The 21,008-nt window shown below is 54.3% G+C and overlaps 1 protein-coding gene across 3 annotated transcripts in view; it reads left to right on the top strand.

Moving 5' to 3' along the window:
* The window catches only part of FAM222A (family with sequence similarity 222 member A), a 55,294-nt gene extending 35,090 nt beyond the window's left edge, over nucleotides 1-20,204 (top strand). For all 3 annotated transcript variants that reach the window (XM_036823944.1, XM_036823945.1, XM_036823946.1), the window contains one exon: nucleotides 18,787-20,204. In XM_036823944.1, the coding sequence (XP_036679839.1) occupies nucleotides 18,787-20,069 (1,283 nt within the window). In that variant the 3' untranslated portion in view covers nucleotides 20,070-20,204. The remainder of the gene's footprint in view (nucleotides 1-18,786) is intronic.
* The last annotated feature ends 804 nt before the right edge of the window (nucleotides 20,205-21,008 follow it).

The raw sequence follows: 21,008 nt of genomic DNA, 5'->3' as shown, positions 1-21,008 counted from the left end.
TTTATAAAATTAGATACTCCACTGAATAGATTGTCCGTGGCACATAATTCAGAAGGCATAAGGATTTACAGTGAAAAATAACTCTCCTTCCCAGAGGAAACCAGCATTAGCAGTTTCTTAAATACCCTCCTGAAAAATGCATGCACGTAGGAGGGGCAGTAAATACCTTTTATGTAAACATTTGCACCCCGACATACTTCTCAGCTCCTTGCCTTTCTTCTTACCGATGTGTCTTGAAGATTATTCCTCACCTGACAGAAAGAGTACCCTCGTATTCCATTGTACAGATGAATATAATGTTTTAACCATCTCCCTGTTGATGGACGTTTAGGTTGTTTCTAGTCTCTTGCTATTCTGAACGGTGCTGTAATGAACATCAGCTTCGTACACGTACGTATATCTATCTATCTGTGCAAAAAATTCTTCCAGGATGGGCTTGCTGGTTTAAAGGATCTGTGCATTTTAACCTCTGATTGCCACTGTCCCCTGCCTTGCCCTCTGCTGCCAACTGGCTGGAGATAAGGGCTGGGCACAATGACCTGGGCCAGTCCTTCCTTCCTGCTCCAAGGCCGGAACTAGAGAATGTGGAGGGCCACCAAGGATGTCCTGCTTCCCCTGCCCACTCAGACCCTTTGACATCTTTGCACTTATTGGAAAAGACACTGACTCTGCCTGTAACTGAAGAGCACAGGAGAGATGGCGGCAGGAAGGGAGATAAGCAAACTGAATTGGGTGCCCTGCTGCCTGGTCAAGGCCTGGACAAGACTCCCGGGCATTCAGGCCTAGGCTGACCCTCTTGTTCCTGTGGCCCCCAGGCAGAACCGAGACAGGAAGGGCTGGCCCTGAGCTTCGTGACCAGACCTCGGGCTGTGCTGTTTCTCGCTAAGGGAGAAAGGTCTTGACTGGGCCACATGTAGCGTGACCTTGGATGAGTCAATTGGCCTCCTGGGGCCCGCATTCTCCCTTCTGTAAAGCAAGGGGTCAGATCAGATGGACTTAAGAAGCCATCCAGCTCTGACCATCTGTGATGATAATGTCAAAAACCCGGTGGGGAGAAGACGTGGCCTGGTCTGAGCCCTCCCCCCTCTTCGTCCTGTGAAATGGGATCAGGGCGGCCTGACTACACTGGGCTGCACGAGGACTGACCTCCACAAGCGCCCAGAACGTAGCCAGTGAACCAGAAATGGCTGCAGTTTACCTCTCTAGGACCTGAGGTCAGGCAGGTGGAGGAGCCAGGGGCGCGGGCAGCCACGTGTCCAGGAGCCCAGGCGGCTGGCTGCTGTAGCCTGTTCCAGCTAACCGGAGAAAGTGACCTGGAGAAAAAGAAAGGGAAAAAGATGTGGCGGGAGGGAAAGTCCATCCCCCTTCCCTACCTCAGGCCTAAGATCTTGGGCTACTCCCAGCTGGGTAGAGTCCCTGGGTCCCAAACAGGACCCACCCACCCCTGGGACAGAAGCCTGTTCTTCTCAGCTGCTCAGGACCGTGCCCCTAATAAACATTTGACTTTCTCATCATGGTTTTGATACATAAACTTTGAGTCACACACCGCTAAAAGTACGGGCCAGGCAGAGAGGCACCATGGGGGCTCAGCTGGTGCAGGGGTAGACTCAGGGACCTGTCATCCAGGGAGGGAGGGGCCGTGGCAGCTGCCCCAGGAGCCTGGTGTGAGCGTCCAGCCTCGCTCTGCCGGACCCCAGGTGAGGGACGCAGCCTCTCTGTGCCTCAGGCTGGTCCTCTGAAGATGAGGATTGAGTGGCTGCCCTGCCCGCCTCCCCAGGAGCCCGCAGGGCACAGGCTTGGAGACCAGATGGCCTGGGGGGTCAAATCCTGGCTGTGCCCTGAATGGGATGTATGTGTGGTCTTGGGCAAATGAGGGACTGGCCCTCTCTAGGCCTTCGTTTCCTCCGCTGTGACGTGGGAATAAGAAGAAAAGGAGAGAATCCCCAGGGCCTGGCAGCAGACTCAAACCCTTTACCTGCCCCCATCTCCCCCAGAGGGCAGGACCCCTTTCCCCACACCCATACCCACAAAGGGATAAGAGGTTCCCCAGCCCATCCCTCGCATCTTCACAGATGGAGCTTCTCCCCAACGCCCACCCCTCCTCACCTGACTCCTGCCCAACACCCCCAATCCCAAAGGCTGGCGCCATTGCCCCTGCGGGCCGTAGCCCCACAAGCATTCCTGCAGGTGCAGCTGCTTCCACTAACACTAATAAAATAAGGAAGAAACAAAGCAATTTAAAATTCCAATAAAATTAAAAACCCGCCGCTGGCCGCACAGCAGATTCAATTACAGAGCTGTTGCTGAGCACAGCCCCGGGGATGGAGGGATGGTCCAGGGCCACCCCCGCCTCGGAACCGAGCCCCGGAGTGGAGAGACGCTCAGAGGTGACGGCCAGGACAGGCCCGGATGGAGTTAGCCTCCTTTTATGATTGAATGAATAAAAATAAGCTCTTAGCAAACTAGGACGGCAGGCAACTTCCTTCTTCTATTATGGAGGATACAACCACAATCCACCACAAACCAACCCAAGGGTTGATAAAATCAGAGGAGGACAGAGACCCAAATCACTGCCTTCCCACACTGTACAGAGGTCCTGGCCATCTCAGTAAGACAGGGGATAATAAATAACAAGTTTTAAGGATTAGAAAGAAGTCAGACTGTCTGCATAGAAACCTCAAGAGAACAAGAATTCAGCAAGATTTGCAGACAGAACATCAACATACAATACATAAAGTAGATAACCAACAAGGAGCTACTGTATAGCACAGGGAACTATACTCAATATCTTGTAATAACATAATAGAAAAGGATCTAAAAGAGAATATACATGTATATATACACACACACATAACTGAATCACTTTGCTGTACACCTGAAACTAACACAACATTGTAAATCAACTACATTTCAACAAAGTTTTTAAAAAATAAAAGCAGAATAATAGAAAAAAAAAAGAATATCAACATACAAATGCAATTTCATTCCTCTACAGCAGAAGTGGGCAAACTTCTGTAAAGAGCCGATATTTTCGGCCTTGCAGGCCATACAGTGTCTATTGTAACTACTCAGCTCTGAGGCACTGTGGTGCGAAAACTGCCACAGACACAGAAATGAGTGTGCATGGCTGGGTTCCAATAAAATTTTATTTACAAAAGCAGGTTGCACACCCCATTTGGCCTGCAGGTGGTAGTTTGCCAGCTCTGTATCTATAACAAAGAGTTGGGAAATATGTATTACAAAAAGATACTATTACAGTTGGGGGTGGGGACAGTTTTACGTGTATGGTAACAGGGACTCTACAAATCACCCATTAAAAATATACTAGTGGGGCTTCCCTGGTGGCGCAGTGGTTGAGAATCTGCCTGCCAGTGCAGGGGACACGGGTTCGAGCCCTGGTCTGGGAGGATCCCACATGCCGCGGAGCAGCTGGGCCCGTGAGCCACAACTACTGAGCCTGCGCGTCTGGAGCCTATGCTCCGCAACAAGAGAGGCCACGATAGTGAGAGGCCCGCGCACCGCGATGAAGAGTGGCCCCCGCTTGCCGCAACTAGAGAAAGCCCTCGCACAGTAACGAAGACCCAACACAGCCATAAATAAATAAATAAAAATTTAAAAAAACTTGCTTTAAAAAAAAAAGTATACTAGTGAATACTTTTTAGCATAAATTCACAGTTGTCCAACCATCACCAATTATCAACTTCCAGACCATTTTCTCCACACCCCGAAAAGAAACCCCATAGCCAATAGCAGTCACTGCCCAGCTACCCCTCAGCCCCCTCACAGCCCTAGGCAACCACTAAACTACTATCTGTCGCTCTAGATTTACCGACTTTGGATATTTCATATAAATGCAATCATATGTGACCTTTTATGTATGGCTTTTTTAATTTAATGTTTTCAAGGTTCATCCATGTTGTAGCATGCAGCAGTACTTCATCCTTATTAGTGCCGAATAATATTCCATTGTGTGGATATGCCATGTTTTGTTTATCTGCGTATCAACTGATGGACATTTGGGTCATCTCCACATTTTTGGCAACTATGAATAATGCTATGAACATTTGTATATAATTTTCAGTGTGGGCGTATGTTTTCATTTCCCTTGCATATGCACCTAGGAGTGGAATTGCTGGGTCACATGGTAATTGTATGCTTACTTTTTTGAGGACCTGCCAAATTGGTTTCCAAAGCAGTTGCGCCATTTGACATTCCCACCAGCAGTGTATGAGGGTTCCATTGTCTCCACATCTTACCAAAACTTGTCATCTTTTTGATTCCAGCCATCCTAGTGCATATGAAGTGGTATCACTGTAGTTTTGATTTGCATTTCCCTAATGGCTAAGGATGTTGAGCATCTTTTTATGTGCATACAGGCCTTTGTATATCTTCTTTGAAGAAATGTCTGTTCTGCTCTTTTGCCCATTTTTAAATTGGGCTGTCTTTTTATTAAGTTGTAAACGTTCTTTATATATTCTAGATACAAGTTCCTTATCAGATTCGTGATTCACAAATATTTTCTCCCATTCTAGGGTTGCCTTTTTCACTTTCTTCATGGTGTCCTTTGAAGTACAAAAGGTTTTAACTTTGATGAAGTAAAAATTTCTTTTGTCACTTGTGCTTTTGGTGTTGTATCTAAAAAGGCTTTGCTTAACCCTACGTTAAGGAGGAAAATTTACTCCTATGTTTTTGCCTAAGAGTTTTCTAATTTTAGCTCTTACTTTTAGGTCTGTGATCCATTTTGAGTTAACTTTTGTGTATGGTGTGAAGAAAGGTCCAACTTCATTCTTTTGCATGTGGATATCTTGTTCCAGCACCATTTGTTGAAGAAACCAATCTTTCCCTATTGAATCGTTTGGCTCCCTCAGCAAAAATCAGTTTACCATAAATGTGAGGGCTTATTTCTGGATTCTCAATTCTTTGGATCTACGTGTTTTTCCTTATCCCAGTACCACACTGTCGTGATTACTGTAGCTTTGTAGTAAGTCATGAAATCAGAAATTGTGAATCCTCCAACTTTGTTGTTTTTCAAGATTGTATTGGGTCTTCTGGGTCCCATGAATTTTAGGATCAGCTTGTGAATTTCTGCAGAGAAGCCATCTGGGATTTTGATAGGGACTGTGTTGGATCTGTACACCAGTTTAGGGAATATTATCATCTTGATATTAAGTCTTCTAATCCATGAATGTCTGATGTCTTTCCATTTATTTAAATCTTCTTTAATTTCTTTCAAAAAAATTTTTTTCAGATTATAACTTTTGCTCTTTTGTTAAATTTACTTCTAAGTTTTATTTTTTGATGCTCTTGTATATGCAGTCATTTTCTTAATTTTGTTTTGGACCGTTCATTGTGCATGTATAGAAATACAGTTGATTTCTGTATATTGATTCTGCAAACTTGCTGAACTTGTTTATTCTAATAGTTTTCTTAGTGAATTTCATAGGATTTTCTTTTTTTTATAAACTTATTTATCTATTTATTTATTTTTGGCTGCATCAGGTCTTCGTTGCGGTGCACGGGCTTCTCGTTGCAGTGACTTCTCTTGCTGCAGAGCACGGACTGTAGGCGCGTGGGCTTCAGTAGTTGTGGCACGTGGGCTCAGTAGTTGTGGCACGTGGGCTCAGTAGTTGTGGCTTGCAGGCTCTAGAGCACAGGCTTAGTAGTTGTGGCACACAGGCTTAGTTGCTCCGCGGCATGTGGGATCTTCCTGGACCAGGGCGTGAACCCGTTTCCCCTGCATTGGCAGGCGGATTCTTAACCACTGAGCCACCAGGTAAGCCCTCACATGATTTTCTATGTGCAAGATTATGTCATCTATGAAAAGAGATAGTTTTACTTCTTGCTTTTTATGTGAATGACTTTTATCTTTTTCTTGTCTAATCGCCCTGGCTAGAATCTTTAGTACAATGTTGAATAGAAGTGGCAATCTTATTCCTGATTTTTGAGGGAAGGCATTCGGTCTTTTACCATTAAATGTGACATAATCTGTGGATTTTTCCTAAATACTCTTTCTCAGGTTGAGGAAGTTCCCTTCTTTCCTAGTTTGTTGAATATTTTATCATGAAGGTACCTTAGATTACATCAGATGCTTTTTTGCATCCACTGAGATGATCATGTGGTAGTTGTCCTTTATTCTATCTATATGGTGTATTACATTAATTGAGTTTTGGATGTTAAGCCAACTTTGCATTCCTGGGATAAGTCCCACTTGGTCATGGTATATAATGCCTTTTATATATTACTGGATTAAGTTTGCTAGTATTTCGTTGAGTTTTGCATGTACAGTCATGGTATCCCTGGGAGATTGGCTCCAAGACTCCCCCCCGCCCCCCGGAGATGGATACAAAAATCCACAGATGTTCACATCTCTTATATTGATACATAAAATGACATAGTATTTGAGTATAATCTATGCATATACTTTTTTCTTTTTTTGGCTGCACTGCGTGGCCTGTGGGATCTTAGTTCCCCGACCAGGGATTGAACCCTGGCCCTCGGCAGTGAAAGCATGGGGTCCTAACCACTGGACCACCAGGGAATTCCCCTGCATATACTTTAGATCATCTCTAGATTACTTATACCTAGTACAATGTAAATACTATGTAAATAGTTGTAAATATAATGTAAATGATATGTAGATAGTTGTAAATATGATGTAAATGCTATGAAAATAGTTGCTGGTGCACAGCAAATTCAAGTTTTGCTTTTTGGAATTTTTGGTCCTCGGTTGAATCCATGGATGCATACATAACCTGTGGATATGGAGGACCAAGTACATATTCGTATTAGTCTATAGTTATTTTGTGGTGTCTTTGTCTGGTTTTGACATTAGGGTAATACTGGCCTCACAGAATTAGTTTGCAAGTGTTCCCTCCTAGTCTCTTTTTTAGAAGAGTTTGTGGAATAATTGGCATTAATTCTTCTTTAAATGTTCTATAGAATTCAACAGTGAAGCCTTCTAGGCCTGGGCTTTTCTTTGTGGGTAAATGTTTTGATCACTAGTTTAATCTCTTTATTTGTTATAGGTCTATTCAGATTTTCTATTTCTTCTTAAGTCAGTTTTGGTAGTTTGTGTCTATGTAGGAATTGTCCATTTTATCTAAGTTATGATACTATTACAATTTATTAAGGAACCTAAAATAAATTGATAAAAGAGGTAAATAACCTCTATGGAGAAAAATTTAAGTTTATATAATGACAGTTTTTAAAGACCAGAACAAACTTAGACATATGTCCTGTGCATGGAGAGAGATTCAATATGGAAAAACTTCAATCCAATCCCTACATCCTGGCCATCCTGTGTATAACTTGAAAACCTGATGTGGAAGTTGATAAGGAAAGAACCAAGGGCCAAGAATGGCCAAGGTGCTTTTGACAAAGAAGTATAAGGACCAGGGACTTCCTTGGTGGTCCAGTGGCTAAGAATCCGCCTTCCAACGCAGGGGACGATCCCTGGCGGGGCAACTAAGATCCCACATGCCGCCGAACAACTAAGCCCACGCACCACAACCACTGAGCCCACACGCCGCAACGAAAGATCCCGTGTGCCGCAACTAAGACCCAACTCAGCCAAATAAATAATAATTAAAAAAAAAAAAAAAGTATAAGGGCCAGTACTGCCATGGCTTAAGGCTGAAACCATGGGACTAACAAAGGGAAAGAGGGGACCAGGGGATGGAGCAGAGCATCTAGAAATGGATCCACGCACTATCCAGCTCCATCTAGGATGAAGTGGGTCTTGCAGATCACTGGGGATGAATATGCAGTGCTGGGACAACTGGTTATCCATATGGAGTAAATGACATTGGAGCCTTACCCAACACCATACATCAACAGGAATTCTAGGCAGACCAAAAAACCATGGAAAACAGATAGATTTCTTCTTTGAAGAAAATGACAGAGAACATCATCCTCAGGATAGGAAGGATTTGCAAACTGAGAGGGAAAAAAAGCACAAGTGAAGAGACAGGTTGGACCACGGTAAAATTTAAAACTCAGCAAAATACACCAAAAAAAAAGTCAAGATGAGCCCCCAAATTGAGAGAGGAAGTCTTCAGCACTTACAACGGACCAGTATCCAGAATAGAGAGCCACGATGTGGTGGCAGAAAGACAGCAACAGGGAGGGGCAGGGAGCCAGTAGTGGGTGGGAGGGGGTGAGACTAAGGATTGGAGACAGAGACTGGAGGGGGGAGGGAAGGGATGGGGGGTCAGACCAGCATGGATGTGGATGGAGACAGACAGGAGTAGGAAAATGGCCAAAAGGAGGGAAAGATGAGGCAGCAGTTCCAAAGGGCAAAGACAGCCGCCACGAAGACAGAGGGACAGGGACTTCCCTGGTGGTCCGGTGGTTAAGACTCTGAGCTTCCACTGCAGGGGGCGCAGGTTCAATCCCTGGTCGGGGAACTAAGATCCCACATGCATCACGGCTAATGCAGCAGGGTGAGATGGGAACACAGGCAAAGCCCAGGGCAGGGGATGGGCATTGCTGGGTCCTGGGAGAGAGTGAGGAGTGGGCTCCCAAAGACCGAGCCCAGTCAGGGAGCAGGTCAGGGAAACTGAGGTGCAGGAAAGTCAGACTGGGGAGGGACTGAAGTACTCCCAGACCTGCCTACAGGGAGGGACACCTTGGCCACCGCAGGGCTCCAGCTGGGGCCCCAGAGGTGGGGAAGGAGGATGTAGACACGGGTACGTGTGCCTGCGAGCACCTGCCAGCCTCTGCATGTGCAGGACATCCCTGAATATCTGGGCACACGTGGCTCACATGTGTGACCCTAGACATCTGAGCATGTGTGTGAGCTTGGACATGTGTACACACAACATGCTTAGAGAATGAGAGGACCCTTTGTGCGGCGCCCAATGACCACCACTACCTTGTACTGCCTGCTCTGGCACAGAAAGAGCTAGAAGGCAGGCAGCCAGCCTTCTCTGAGCACCACTACGTACCAGGCCTTCTGACACGCATCCTCTCATTTAATCTTCACTCCGTCCCTTTAGGAGGAATGGAGGCCAGTGAGCTGGGGTCACTGCCCCCTGAGGTCCCCCAGCTGGTAGCTGGGGCACCTGGAGTGACACCCAGGCCTGACCTCCAAGGCCCTGGGGCTGCCACCGGGGCAGTGGGCTGGGGGCAGGTCGGGGTGGCTGGCCGCCGCCCTGCCCCTCCCTGCCTCCCTCCCAGCAGAGGCCCGAGAACAGCTGCGTCTGCCCCGGCCCAGCGCCTTCCCCTGCCCCCCCTCCGGGGCAGCCTCATTAGGGATTCTGCCGGTGCCACCAGCTAATTAGTGTCACATTAATTGAGCATTCAGAAGGCTGCCACCTCCAAGGGCAGAGTGTCGGCAGCGAAGGGGAATGCAGATACAGGCTGCTCCTCCCGGTGGGCTGGGGCCCACCCCTCCTGTCCTGGACACCCCACCCCAGCCCCGTTTCAACACAGATCATGTCCACTTCCTGAGCCTTAGGGAGGAGGTGATAGGCAAAATCTGTGACAGCATGAGAAGGAAATGGCATATTCACCAAACACCTGCTGTGCTCCGGTGCCCGGCACACTTTTCATTCTCCCACCCCTCCTCTAGGAAAGCTACAGTTACCAATAGCTCCATTTTACAGTCAGAAAGTCTGAGGTCCACCAAGGGGACAACTTCGCCGGGGCCGGGGTTGGTGGGGACGTCCAGTGGCCCAGCAGGAAGCTGCACTCAGCCGCACAGGGACTGGCGTCTGGGTGGTAGGTGCCTGGGAGCACCTGGGGCTGCCACCGGGGCAGCACGGAGAAGCCCAGGGCGTGGGAGCAGGAATCCTGGGCTGGCGTCCTGCCCTGGCCACCCCTCCCACCTCCACCTGCCCCCTGATGGGCAGGTACCACGTGCCCGCCCGTACAGAGTATCACGCTGACTTCGGCAACGCCTGAGGCGCCCACCCCTTCAGCCCCTTACAGATGGGAAACCGAGGCTCACGTCCCGCGGCTGCCCCAGGTCACCCCCGGCAAGTGGCTGAGCTGGGCGTCAAAAGGCCATGGCCTCCAGTCGGAACCCGAGCCGCTCTCCTCTGCCCGCTCTCACCCCTCCACCCATGCTCCCCCTCCCGCTTCCGGAAGGCAGGGTGCCACCGAGGCCCGCTCTCCTGTCTCCCTGGAGCAACATTAAATCCCACTCAAAGGGCTGCTTTTAATTGGCTTAATGTACTCGTTAATAACTGCGTCTATTTAACACACCTGTAAAGGGCCCATAACGTCAATTTAATGGCAGCGACGGCTCGCCTGCACCGCCAGCCAGCCAGGCAGCCTTTCACATTCCCGACGAGGCTTTCACAGGGGCCACGGCGGGTGGGCAGGGGGCCGGGGCAGCTCAGTTCATGCGGGGAGATTCGCTAGACCCTGCACCGTCATTCATGCAATGCTCCCCGGGCACCTGCCATGGTTCCACACATTCTTTTAGGCATCAGGGTGCTGAGAAGGAGCAAAGCCTGCCCTCAAACAACTCCAAATCCAGCCCAGGAGACAAGCCAACAGCTACAGCAGGGGAGTGCTGGGGGGCAGGCAGGGAAGGCGGCCCGGATGGGGGCGGGGGGGCGTGTCTCGGCTGAGACCAGGAGGGTCAGAGCCAGCAGACCAGGGGGTGTAAGCAACACCTCTTCTTCATCCTCTCGGCACATAATTCAGGCACCTACTGCGTGCTGGGCATTGCATGGACAATTCCACCCCGCCCCAGGTTCACCCTTCCAGATCAGGTACTGGGGGGGACCCAGAGATGGGGCACTTCTCCTCGGGGTGTGGGGCGGGGGAGACAGACGGACACAGACTAGACGAGCAGGGTGTCCAGGCCATCGGCATCAACCTGAGAGAACCGGTCCAGCCATGGTGTCCACGGTGCCCAGTGATTGAGAGCAGGGGCCTGGGGCACAGATGCCCGGGGCTCAAATCCTGGCTCACAAATTGTTTCTCTGCCACCAGAGGTCTCGAACTGGCAGCCCCCGAGCCACAACCTGCCCACCAGGTGTGTGGTGTGTCCTGCTGGTGTCTGAACACTGTTTCAAAAGAGAACACCTGTGGGGACTTCCCTGGGGGTCCAGTGGTTAAGACTCTGCACTTCTAATGCAGAGGGGGCGCGGGTTCAGTGCCTGGTCAGGGAAGTAAGATCCCACATGCCACGCGCGGCCAAAAAATATTTTAAAAAAACAGAAGAGAACACCTCAGGGCAGGGCACGCCTTCCCCGCCCACCTCCGTCCCTGCCCTACCTGGGCTCTGGCTCCTTGGCAGCCCATCTGTCTGCCAGCAGTCAGTAAACCAAGCAGGGATTTTCGTCTGCAACCCTCACGGATGTCCTGTCCCTTGAATGCCTACCCTCCTCTTCTGGAACCCAGGGCCCACCTCCCGGGGCCTCCACGGGGCTGGCAGAGGGGCGAGGCCCGGGTGTTTGGGGCGATGCCGGGCCCAGAGGTGGCACTTAACAGAGGGGGGCAGTCAGCGTGTACAGGAGGCCCGGGGACACCATGCAGGCGTCCAGGGGCCTGTGGGGAGGGGGGGCTGCAGAGGGAGGTCAAGTCCAGGTGGCCTGAATGCCACCCTGAGCAGCTAAGACTTCACGCAGATGGGGGGCTCACAGGAGGGTTTTACAGAGAAAGGCAAGGCAGCTGGGGGCCTGAAGGCAGTGAAGGGGCTTTAGTGAATTCATCACCAACAACCTTGGCACCCACTGAAGGCAGGCACCCTTTCCAGTGCTCACAAAGACTCTCGAAGGTCAGCAACAGCAGTATCATCCCCATTTTACACAAGAGAAAACCGAGGCTCAGAGAGGGCAGCGGCCTGCCTAGGGCCACACAGCCAGTGTGTGGCAGAGCTGGGATCTGACCGTGATTCCTTCTCAAAAGGCTGCCGACCACCCTCTGTGCTCTGCCCAGGAGCAGCCGCTGCCCTATGACCTGGGGAGCCGGGGAGCCTCAGGCTGCTCAAGGCCAAGGGCAGTGGAGGACGCTTTGAAGCAGACATCAAAGGCAGCACCCTGGGAGGAATGCGAGCCTGTGCCTCTCCCCCACCCTAAAGCAATACTCAGGTGTAGCTGGCCACCGGCAATTACAGAAAAGCACAGAGAAGAAATAAAATGCCTCCTTCCCAGGCCAGCCCCTGTTGGCGTCCAGGGCTTTTTTCCTTCAAGTCTTGGTTCGAGAGGGAAGGAGGAAGACAGAAGCCCCCTCTGTGACCTCTTGCCGCATCCCTGTACTGTACCCGCTTCCCAGCGTCGTCAGAGCCTTCCAACACCCTAAGCGTTAGTGCCCAGCGAGGTGCGTTTCTGCCGGGGGCCTCCTGGGTGCCCTGTCTCATAGGGACAGTCAGGCTGCTCCCGGGATGACTTCTTCCTGTTTCCCACCCAGTAGCCTTAGGGGTACCATTAAAACCCACATCGGGTCATGTCCCTCCTCTGCTCCCAACCCTCCCCCGTGGAGCAAAGCCCAGGTCCTCTCAATGCCCCCAAGGCCCAGCCCGTTTGCTCTGTGCACCCCCTGCCTCTCTGGTCCATCTCCTATGACCTTCCCCCGCCGGCCCCGCTGTGCCAGGCGCCGGGGCGCCCGTCCACTCCCCTCAGCCTCTGCTGCCGGGACCACTCTCCCAGCAGATGTCCACGCGGCTCACTCCCGCACCTCCTTCCGCGGTCCTGAAGAGCTGCTTTATCAGAGAAGCCTCTGCGCTGACTGCCATGTCCAAACGAGGCGCCCTTCCATCCCATCCCTCTCCGTCCCCCACGCCCTGCTGTCCCGATGACTACGGCTGTGTAACAAATCACCCCAAAGCTCAGCGGCCTCACACAGCTCTGTCGTATGCTCAGGACTAGAGACAGGGCACCATGGGGCGGTGTCTCTGCTCCGTGACGTCGCTGGGCACGGGGTTGGGGGAGGGGGCCTTGCTGGAAGACCCGGGCCGGGGCTGGAGTCTTCCGAAGGCCTGCTCCCTCACACGTCGGGTGGTGGGTGCCGGCTGTTGGCTGAAACACCCACACGTGGCCTCTCCACGTGGCCTGGGCTTCCCAGAACCTGATGGCGGGGATGGACATGACTCCAGGGATGGACCTCCTGAGAGACAGACCCACCCGGAGCTCCAGGAGGCAGCCATGCGCCTTCAGGACTGAGCCATGATAGTCACCAGCGCCACTTCTGCCGCGTTCTATTCAGTAGAATCGAGTTGCTTAGTTAGTTCATGTTTAAGTAAAGGAAAATTAGCCTCCGCTATTTGTGGGAGGAGCGCCAAAGAATTGTGGACATAAACTACGACACCTTTCTCCTTGTTCACGGGGCCTGTCGCTGCCGGACGCGTTACACGTTATTGTCTGTCTCCCCCGACTAGACGTCAGCTCCGAGAGGGCGGGGACTTTGGTTTGCTTTGACCACTGCTTGTCTCCAAGCCCAGGACGGTGCCTGCACGTGGGAGGGCTCAGGAGACACCCGGGGGATGCGGGCTTGCGGGGGAGGCATCTCTCCATGGGGCCGTCTCTGGCTTAGTTCCTCCCAGGACCAACTCTCCCAAGTGTCGTGACTGGCGGTGAACAGGGGCTCCCAGGCTGGACGGGTCCTTCTAGCCACAGCCTCGTCATTCCTTCAGCGCGACCTTCCTGAGTTCCTGCTCCGTGTCCTGTGGGCAGTGGGGACAGCACTGAACAAGCCAGCTCAGGGAGCCCAGTCTGCTGGGGCAGCAGGACAAGCCCAGGGCAGTCAGAATCTGCCGTGGTGCCGAACCTTCGCTGGGGGTGCCCTGGCCAACTCGGGGAACCAGGGAAGGTGGGCCCTGGGGCTCCCCAGGGGGCCCATAGGGCCATGGGTCCCCTCCTCTGCCCATCAACCCCGTGAGCGCTGCCCCCCATCCTTGCCACTGCGTAGAAGCCCGCCACAAACAGCTGGCTTGGCTGGTTCCTTCATGTAAGGCCTTTTTTGTGTCATGACATTTGCCAAAATGGGGCTGTGCAACTGCACCGAACACTGGTGGTGGCGCCCACCTCCAGGGGAGGGTCAGGAGCCTTCGGCCAGACGGACTCGGGGGCCCAGCCTGGCCCAAGTGGCCAGAGACCCCCCCCAAGCCATGGCCACTGTACGCTGGTGGACAAGGCTGGGGTTGAGGCCCCCGGGGTGGCTCAGGAGAAGGCCCTTCAGGAACAAGGTAGACAGTAGAGGCCGCAGATGCAAAGGCTCACAGGGGTGCAGCAATCAAGCCAAGTTTGGAACAGGGTGACCCTGGTCCACGCCCACCCAGAGACAAGCACGTGTCCAGGGGAGGCCTGCCGAGGGCCGCCGGCCGGCAGTCTCTGAGAGCCGAGGGCAGCCGTGAGAGCTGCCCGGCCGTGTGTCCTCTGATGGGTCGCTTCCTGCCTCTCTGAGCCTCCGGGCTGACTCTATAGTCCCTCCTCAGGACTGTCCGCCTCCTGAGTGTCCTGGCTTCAGCTGGGGCCTGCCTTGGGGTGCAGGTGACATGACGATGACACGGAAGGCAAATCCCAGCTCAGCCCCTCCCTGGCTGTGTATTCTCGGGAAGCTTCCATTTCCTCCTCTGTAAAATGGGGGCCTGGATGAGTTATCTACTGCTGTGTAGCAAGTTGCTCCAAAACTTAGTGGCTTAAAGCATCAGTGATCATGTACCGTCTCTCACGGCTTCCGTGGATCAGGAGCTCAGGAGCCACCTAGCCAGTAGCTCTGCTCCGTGTCTCTCGTGAGGCTGCAGGCGGATGTCGGCAGGGGCTGCGGTCCTCTGGAGGCTCGACCAGGGCTGGAAGACCTGCCTCCGAGAAGGCGCATGTGGCCCTCTATGGCTCCGGCATCCTCACAGGCAGCTGCTTCCCCAGAGCAAGTGATCCAAGAGGGGAGGAGGCCACAGAGCCTTTCGCGACCCTGCCCTGGAAGCCACACTCCTTCACTTCCACGGTATCTTACAGGTCACACAGGTCAGCCCCGTGTGGAGTGGAAGGGCGTGAACACCAGGAGGTGAGAAGCACTGGGGTCGGGGACAGATCTTGGAGGCCGCCTGCCAAATGTCACAACTTGTCTGCTTCCTTATCTGTAAAATGGGACCACCTCCCACCTCTCGGAGCTGTCAGGTGCTCCAAACAAGAGGCATGGAGAAAAGCTGTAGGCACGGGGCCTCACGTATACGAAGCGCTCACCAAAGGACAGCCTCTGTGTCACAGCACCGCCGTCGGCTCCAACAAACTGGAGGGACCAACCCACACTGGCTGAGCCCTGTTGACCAGCAGAGGGGCCAGATGGGCCCCTTCTTTCAATGAATGGAAACTAGTAACAGGCATTGCTCTTCTTTTTTTTTTCTTCTTAAGGTTTTAAACACCTAATTTATTCCATCCATTAGATAGATTTTGTAGATTTAATCATTTTCACAGTTGGTGGCTCATTGGATACTCAAGATAAACTCCAAATGAAAGTATAATGGTGAGGACAAATGAGTTTTCACACCACAATGGCAGAAACTTGCTCGGGAAGAGAGTTTAAGAGGAACAAAAATACATACAGATATAATTTTTTTCCCCCGGCAGCCGCTTTTGCTGACTATAGTAGGTTACCACAGTTAATTTCACCAGTTTTGTTCATCTGTAAAATTGCATAAAAGTGACATTTTTGTGCTCATTATAGCAACTGCTGATTTATGGCTGGTAAATGAAGAGCTGGTCCCTTTTTTGCGGGACTCTCCGAGCGGCGCTAAGTGCCCATGAAATTGCTTGTATAATGTAGTTTAAATCCAATCTCGGAGAAAGATTCCCCCGTTGGCCAAAGTGACATTTCCATTCTCCACACCGAGTTTATTTTAGGCCACTTGGGAGGGGGGCTGCCCCAGGCAGGGTCAGGATGGGGGGCCTGGGGTCAGCTCCACCCACCTGGCCCAGGTTAGGCCACACGGATGGAGTGGCACTGCCCCAGCCTCCTTGGGGTACTCGATGCCACCAGCCTCTTCCCTCCCCACTGTCCTGCCCAGGTCAGACCACATCCCTGCACCTCAGGGCAGAGGAGAATGGTCTTCCTAACGTAGGCCTGCCCTGCCCCTCACCTGCTTAGAACCTTCCACAGCCGCCGATGCCTTGGGCGAGGGCTCCCAACACAGCAGTGCAGACGCCAGGGGCCTGACAGGTCTTTGTCCTGCGCATCGCAGGATGTTTAGCCGCATCCCTGACCCCTACCCACTAGCTGCCGTAGAACCCTCTCTGCAAGCTATGACAACCGAACTCGTCTGCGGATGTCAACAGTGTGCCCTGGGGCAGAACCATTGAGAACCACTGCCCCACAGCGAAGAGGCCCTGCTCTGGCCCGACACCATCCTGAGCTGCCTGTCATGGTCTTTCCTCCCCTGCATGCCTGCTCTGGGCTTCTGCTTTTATTCTGGTTTATAGTTCCCACTGGGACAGGCTTCCTCAACTCTGGACCTTTGCCTGTGCAGTTTCTTCTGCTGAAATATGTTTCTCTCCTCCCTCCTCGCTCCTTTCACCATTGCCTTTAGCAGGATGCTCTTTCTTCCAGAAAGCTGCCTCTGAAGCCCTGGGGGTGAGGCTTCCCCGTCACGGCATGCATTTTGCTCAGATTGGCTCTTAAGTCCACAAGGGAGTCAGGGGTGAGGCTCGGGAAGGAGGGGATGTGGTGGGAAGGCCTAAGGAAGGCGGTGGGGTCTGCACTGTGTCCCAGCCACAATGCCAGGCCCACCCATGCACAAGCCCTACCCCTTCCTCTCCCAGGAAAACCCTTGTGCCAGGCAGATGGGAAGGGTCTGAACACACTTAGAGAGACCCACTTCTGCTAACGCTCCACCGCACGACTCATGAAAGCCTCACAGCCATCCTGGGAGGCAGTGTTAGCAGCGGTATAACCCCATTTTAGATGAGGAAACTGAGGCTCAGAGTGGTGACCACCCCCCCACACCCCCACAGGAGTCACTGTTGGGTCCCAGGGGTGCCCACAGGGCCGAGAGGAAGGCAGTGCACCATGAGACCTTGTAGGGTCCTCCTCACCCAAGGGCCCAGCCAGGTCACGATCTCCCATCACCTACTGTTTGTCTCACCCCCTGCTCGGCCCCTTGGCACAGACATTCCTTGAGGCCGCCCTGCAGATCTGCCACAGTCCTTATCCCCATTCCACAGGTGGGGAAACTGAGGCTCGGCCAGGCCAACAACTTGCCCAGGGCCACACAGCCCTGCAACCAGGCAGGACTCCACCTAGGCAGCCAGCTCCAAAGCCCAGGGTCTTTCCATCTGCCTCACGCAGGCCTCCTGCTCCACTCCCCGCCCCAGAGGGGTTCCTGGGTGGCACTGAGGAATGTCTTAGGACCAGGGAGGGGCTTTGGATGGGAGAAGGGGGTCTGCCCACCGGCAACCCACCTCCCCCACAGCAGGGCCCAGTTGTGCCCACTGACAGTGGGGACAGTCAGCCTGTCACACAAAGTACACCCTTCAGGGAGTTCCCTGGCGGTCCAGTGGTTAGGACTCCACGCTTTCACCGCCGAGGGCCCGGGTTCAATCCCTGGTCAGGGAACTAAGGTATCACAAGCTGCGCAGCGTGGCCAAAAAAATAAATAAATATAAATAAATAAACTAAACAAAGTCCACCCTTCAGCTGACGTGCTGACAGCTCACAAAAAAGGCAGTGGCCACCACACAGGTCTTGCAGGTGACAGGCAGACTTGGGGAGGGGATGGGCAGCCAGCGGGGGCAAAACCCCTCCTTCCCAGCTGCCTGGTGAGCACCAGGATGAAAGCCAACTGTGGCAACTTGCCCAGCGCCAGGCCCATGTAGCAACGCACTGAACCATCCATGGGTCGTCATCACCCCATTCTACAGATGAGGCACCGAGAGGACAAGTAAAGGGGCGGAAGGAATGAACACCCACCAGAGTGGTGGTATTGGGGTTGGCCAAAAAGTTCGTTCCGGTTTTCCATAAGATGGCACGGGGAAACCCGAACGAACTTTTTGGCCAACCTAATACAATGAACGACGGTACCGGGCAGGTGGAGTGGAGGGTTTGGAGCCCCCGTAACTCCCGTGCTGGGCTGGGGGGGCGGGGAGCGCAGCTGGCACAGTCCCTTCGGCAAGTTGTTGGGCATTCTCTATTGAAGCTAAGCATTCTCGTCTCTCCTTTTGTCCCAGCAGTTCTGCTCCTGGGCCTATTCCCAGCAGGACTCACTGAATACATGCCCCAGGGGCTGTCACACTATTTGTATCAGCCCCAAACCAGAAATGACCCAAATGCCATCAGCAGTGGGAAGGATGAGTAAACTGTGATGTCGTCACACTCAAACATCACACGGCCATGAGAATGAACGGACCGCCGCGCCCATGGCCACCCGGATGAACCTCGAACCTCGAAACATAACCTTAAGTGGCGGAGACCCGACAGTGCAAACGAGCATGCACTGCGGGATCCCAGCTCACCTGTGCCAGGCCCAGGCACCACGAGCCCACGCCGTTAGGAGCCAGGAGAACCATTCCCTTGGTGTGGGTACTGACTAGGAGGGGGCGCAGGGGGCCCTCTGGGGACTGGCACAGGCCTCTCCCTTGACCTAGGTGTCACACGAGTGTGTTCTGTTTGTGAAAGTGCAGGAAGCTTGTGATGTATGCAGTTTCCTTTACGTACTTTACAGTTCGATGCGAAGCTTAACGATTTAGAAAGAATGAATGAAGGAGCAAGTGACTGGATGGAAAAAGCGAGGGAGGGGTGGCTGGCGAGTCCTTCCAGGGACAGTGGTGGGGTGCGGCCTCCGGGCCTCCCCGGGTCGCAGGGTCGGCTCTGACCTGTGCTTCCTCCCCTCCCGTGTCCCCACAGGCGAGACGGTGGCCAGCTCCATGCATTCCTCCCGCTACCCGAGCCCGGCCGAGCTGGACGCCTACGCCGAGAAGGTGGCCAACAGCCCACTCTCCATCAAGATCTTCCCCACCAACATCCGCGTGCCCCAGCACAAGCACCTCAGCCGCACCGTCAACGGCTACGACACCAGTGGCCAGCGCTACAGCCCCTACCCGCCGCATACGGCCGGCTACCAGGGCCTGCTCGCCGTCGTCAAGGCCGCCGTCTCCTCCTCCGGCGTGGCTGCGCCCCCCGGGCTCACCAAAAGCGTGCTCAAGAGCGCCGAGGGCAAGCGGACCAAGCTGTCGCCGGCCGCCGTGCAGGTGGGCATCGCGCCCTACCCGGCGCCCAGCACTCTGGGGCCCCTGGCCTACCCCAAGCCGCCCGAGGCGCCCGCCCCGCCACCCGGCCTGCCCGCGGCCGCGGCCACCGCCGCCTCCGTCATCCCCCTGCCCGGCCGCGGCCTGCCCCTGCCACCTTCCAACCTGCCCTCCATCCACAGCATCCTCTACCAGCTCAACCAGCAGTGCCAGGCCCAAGGCGCTGCGCCCGCCGCCTGCCAGGCCGTGGCCGTTCCCCACCCCAGCCCAGCCAAGCACGGCCCGGTGCCCAGCTTCCCCAGCCTGGCCTACCCGGCTACCGCCGGCCCGCCCGACTGCCGGAAGGGCGCCGAGCTGGGCCAGGGAAGCACGCCGGCCTTGACGTTGGCTGGGGCCACCAAGCCCACAGGGTACGCAGACGGGGGCCTGGATTACCTGCTGTGGCCGCAGAAGCCGCCACCGCCGCCGCCCCAGCCACTGCGGGCCTACAGCGGCGGCACAGTGGCCAGCAAGTCCCCCGAGGCCTGTGGGGGGCGGGTATACGAGCGGGCCGGCGGGTCGCCCGTCAACTGCGGCGTGGGGCTGCCCACCAGCTTCACCGTGGGCCAGTACTTCGCCGCCCCCTGGAACAGCGTGCTGGTGACCCCCACCAGCGACTGCTACAATCCGGCAGCCGCGGCAGTGGCCGTGACCGAGCTGGGGCCGGGGGTGGCCCGGGAGCTGGCGGGGCCGCCGGCGGAGACCCTCTCAGGCCTGCCCAGCAAGAGCGTGTGCAACACGGCCGTGCTGAGCAGCAGCCTGCAGTCACTGGAGTATCTCATCAACGACATCCGGCCCCCATGCATCAAGGAGCAGATGCTGGGCAAGGGCTACGAGACGGTGGCTGTGCCCCGGCTGCTCGACCACCAGCACGCCCACATCCGCTTGCCCGTCTACAGATAAGGCCTGCCTGGCAGATGCACAGACGGACAGGGCGCCCCGGGGGGAGGCAGGCCGCAGAACAGGGTGGGCAGCACGCGGGGCGGGGGCGCCAGCCCCGCCCGGCGTCCGAGTGCCCATTGATGCCCACAGGGAAGCCAGGCCGGCTGCTGCCGACGGGGAGCGGCAAGGTGACCTCACTCACCAAGGCCCCTCCCCACCATCAGCTGCCCCAGGACACGCGGAGGGCCAGGGGCAGCTGCCGACGTCCACGCCTTCCTCCATCCAAGCTGGCAGAGGCAGGGAGCGAGAAACCACTTAAAACAGGAGTGGTTCTTTCCGGCTCTCCAGGAGAGGGGGGTCAGACCACAGTGGGATGCAGAAGGAAACGTTAGGGTCTAGAGTCGGGGTGGGATCAGAGTGGCCCCTGGGGCTTAGACAGCTCCTCCCCCCACGAGCTCCCCAATCTCCTGGAAAAAGAGCAGAGGGGGCCTAGAGGAAGTCATCGAGTCCACAGCGCCCTCACTGCCCTCTCCAGGCGAAGACCACTCTAATACAGGCTCCGGGGACTACAGGTCCCCCTGTTCCTCCTCTTCTAGACTCTCTTCCCCTCCCCACCATTCCTTCCCAACACAGAATCCCATCTCCATTCTCCAAACCCTGGACTACCTTCTCCCTTCCCTTCAGTACATCTTACAGGGCTTCTGGGCACAGTTGTGCAGGCTGTGTACTGCACAAGGGCAACTCATCTGAGGAGACACCATTTGCATCCTAGACTTGTATATTTATTACAGCAATTTTCTGAATCTTGAGGAAGGGGCACCATTTACCTATGTGCACAAAGGCGCCATAGGGGCTAACAATGTCAGAGGGACCAGACCCCGCCTCCTTCAGGGGTTCTCCTAGGAGCCAGTGTGGGGGCAACCTGCTGGTTTTAATTGGGAGATCCAATCCAACTCTTTT

The sequence above is a fragment of the Balaenoptera musculus genome, chromosome 14 (genome assembly GCF_009873245.2).
Source record: "Balaenoptera musculus isolate JJ_BM4_2016_0621 chromosome 14, mBalMus1.pri.v3, whole genome shotgun sequence".
NCBI lineage: Eukaryota > Metazoa > Chordata > Mammalia > Artiodactyla > Balaenopteridae > Balaenoptera > Balaenoptera musculus.
The sequence above is the reverse complement of the archived record's forward strand: the minus strand, read 5'-3'. Positions and strand labels throughout refer to the sequence as shown.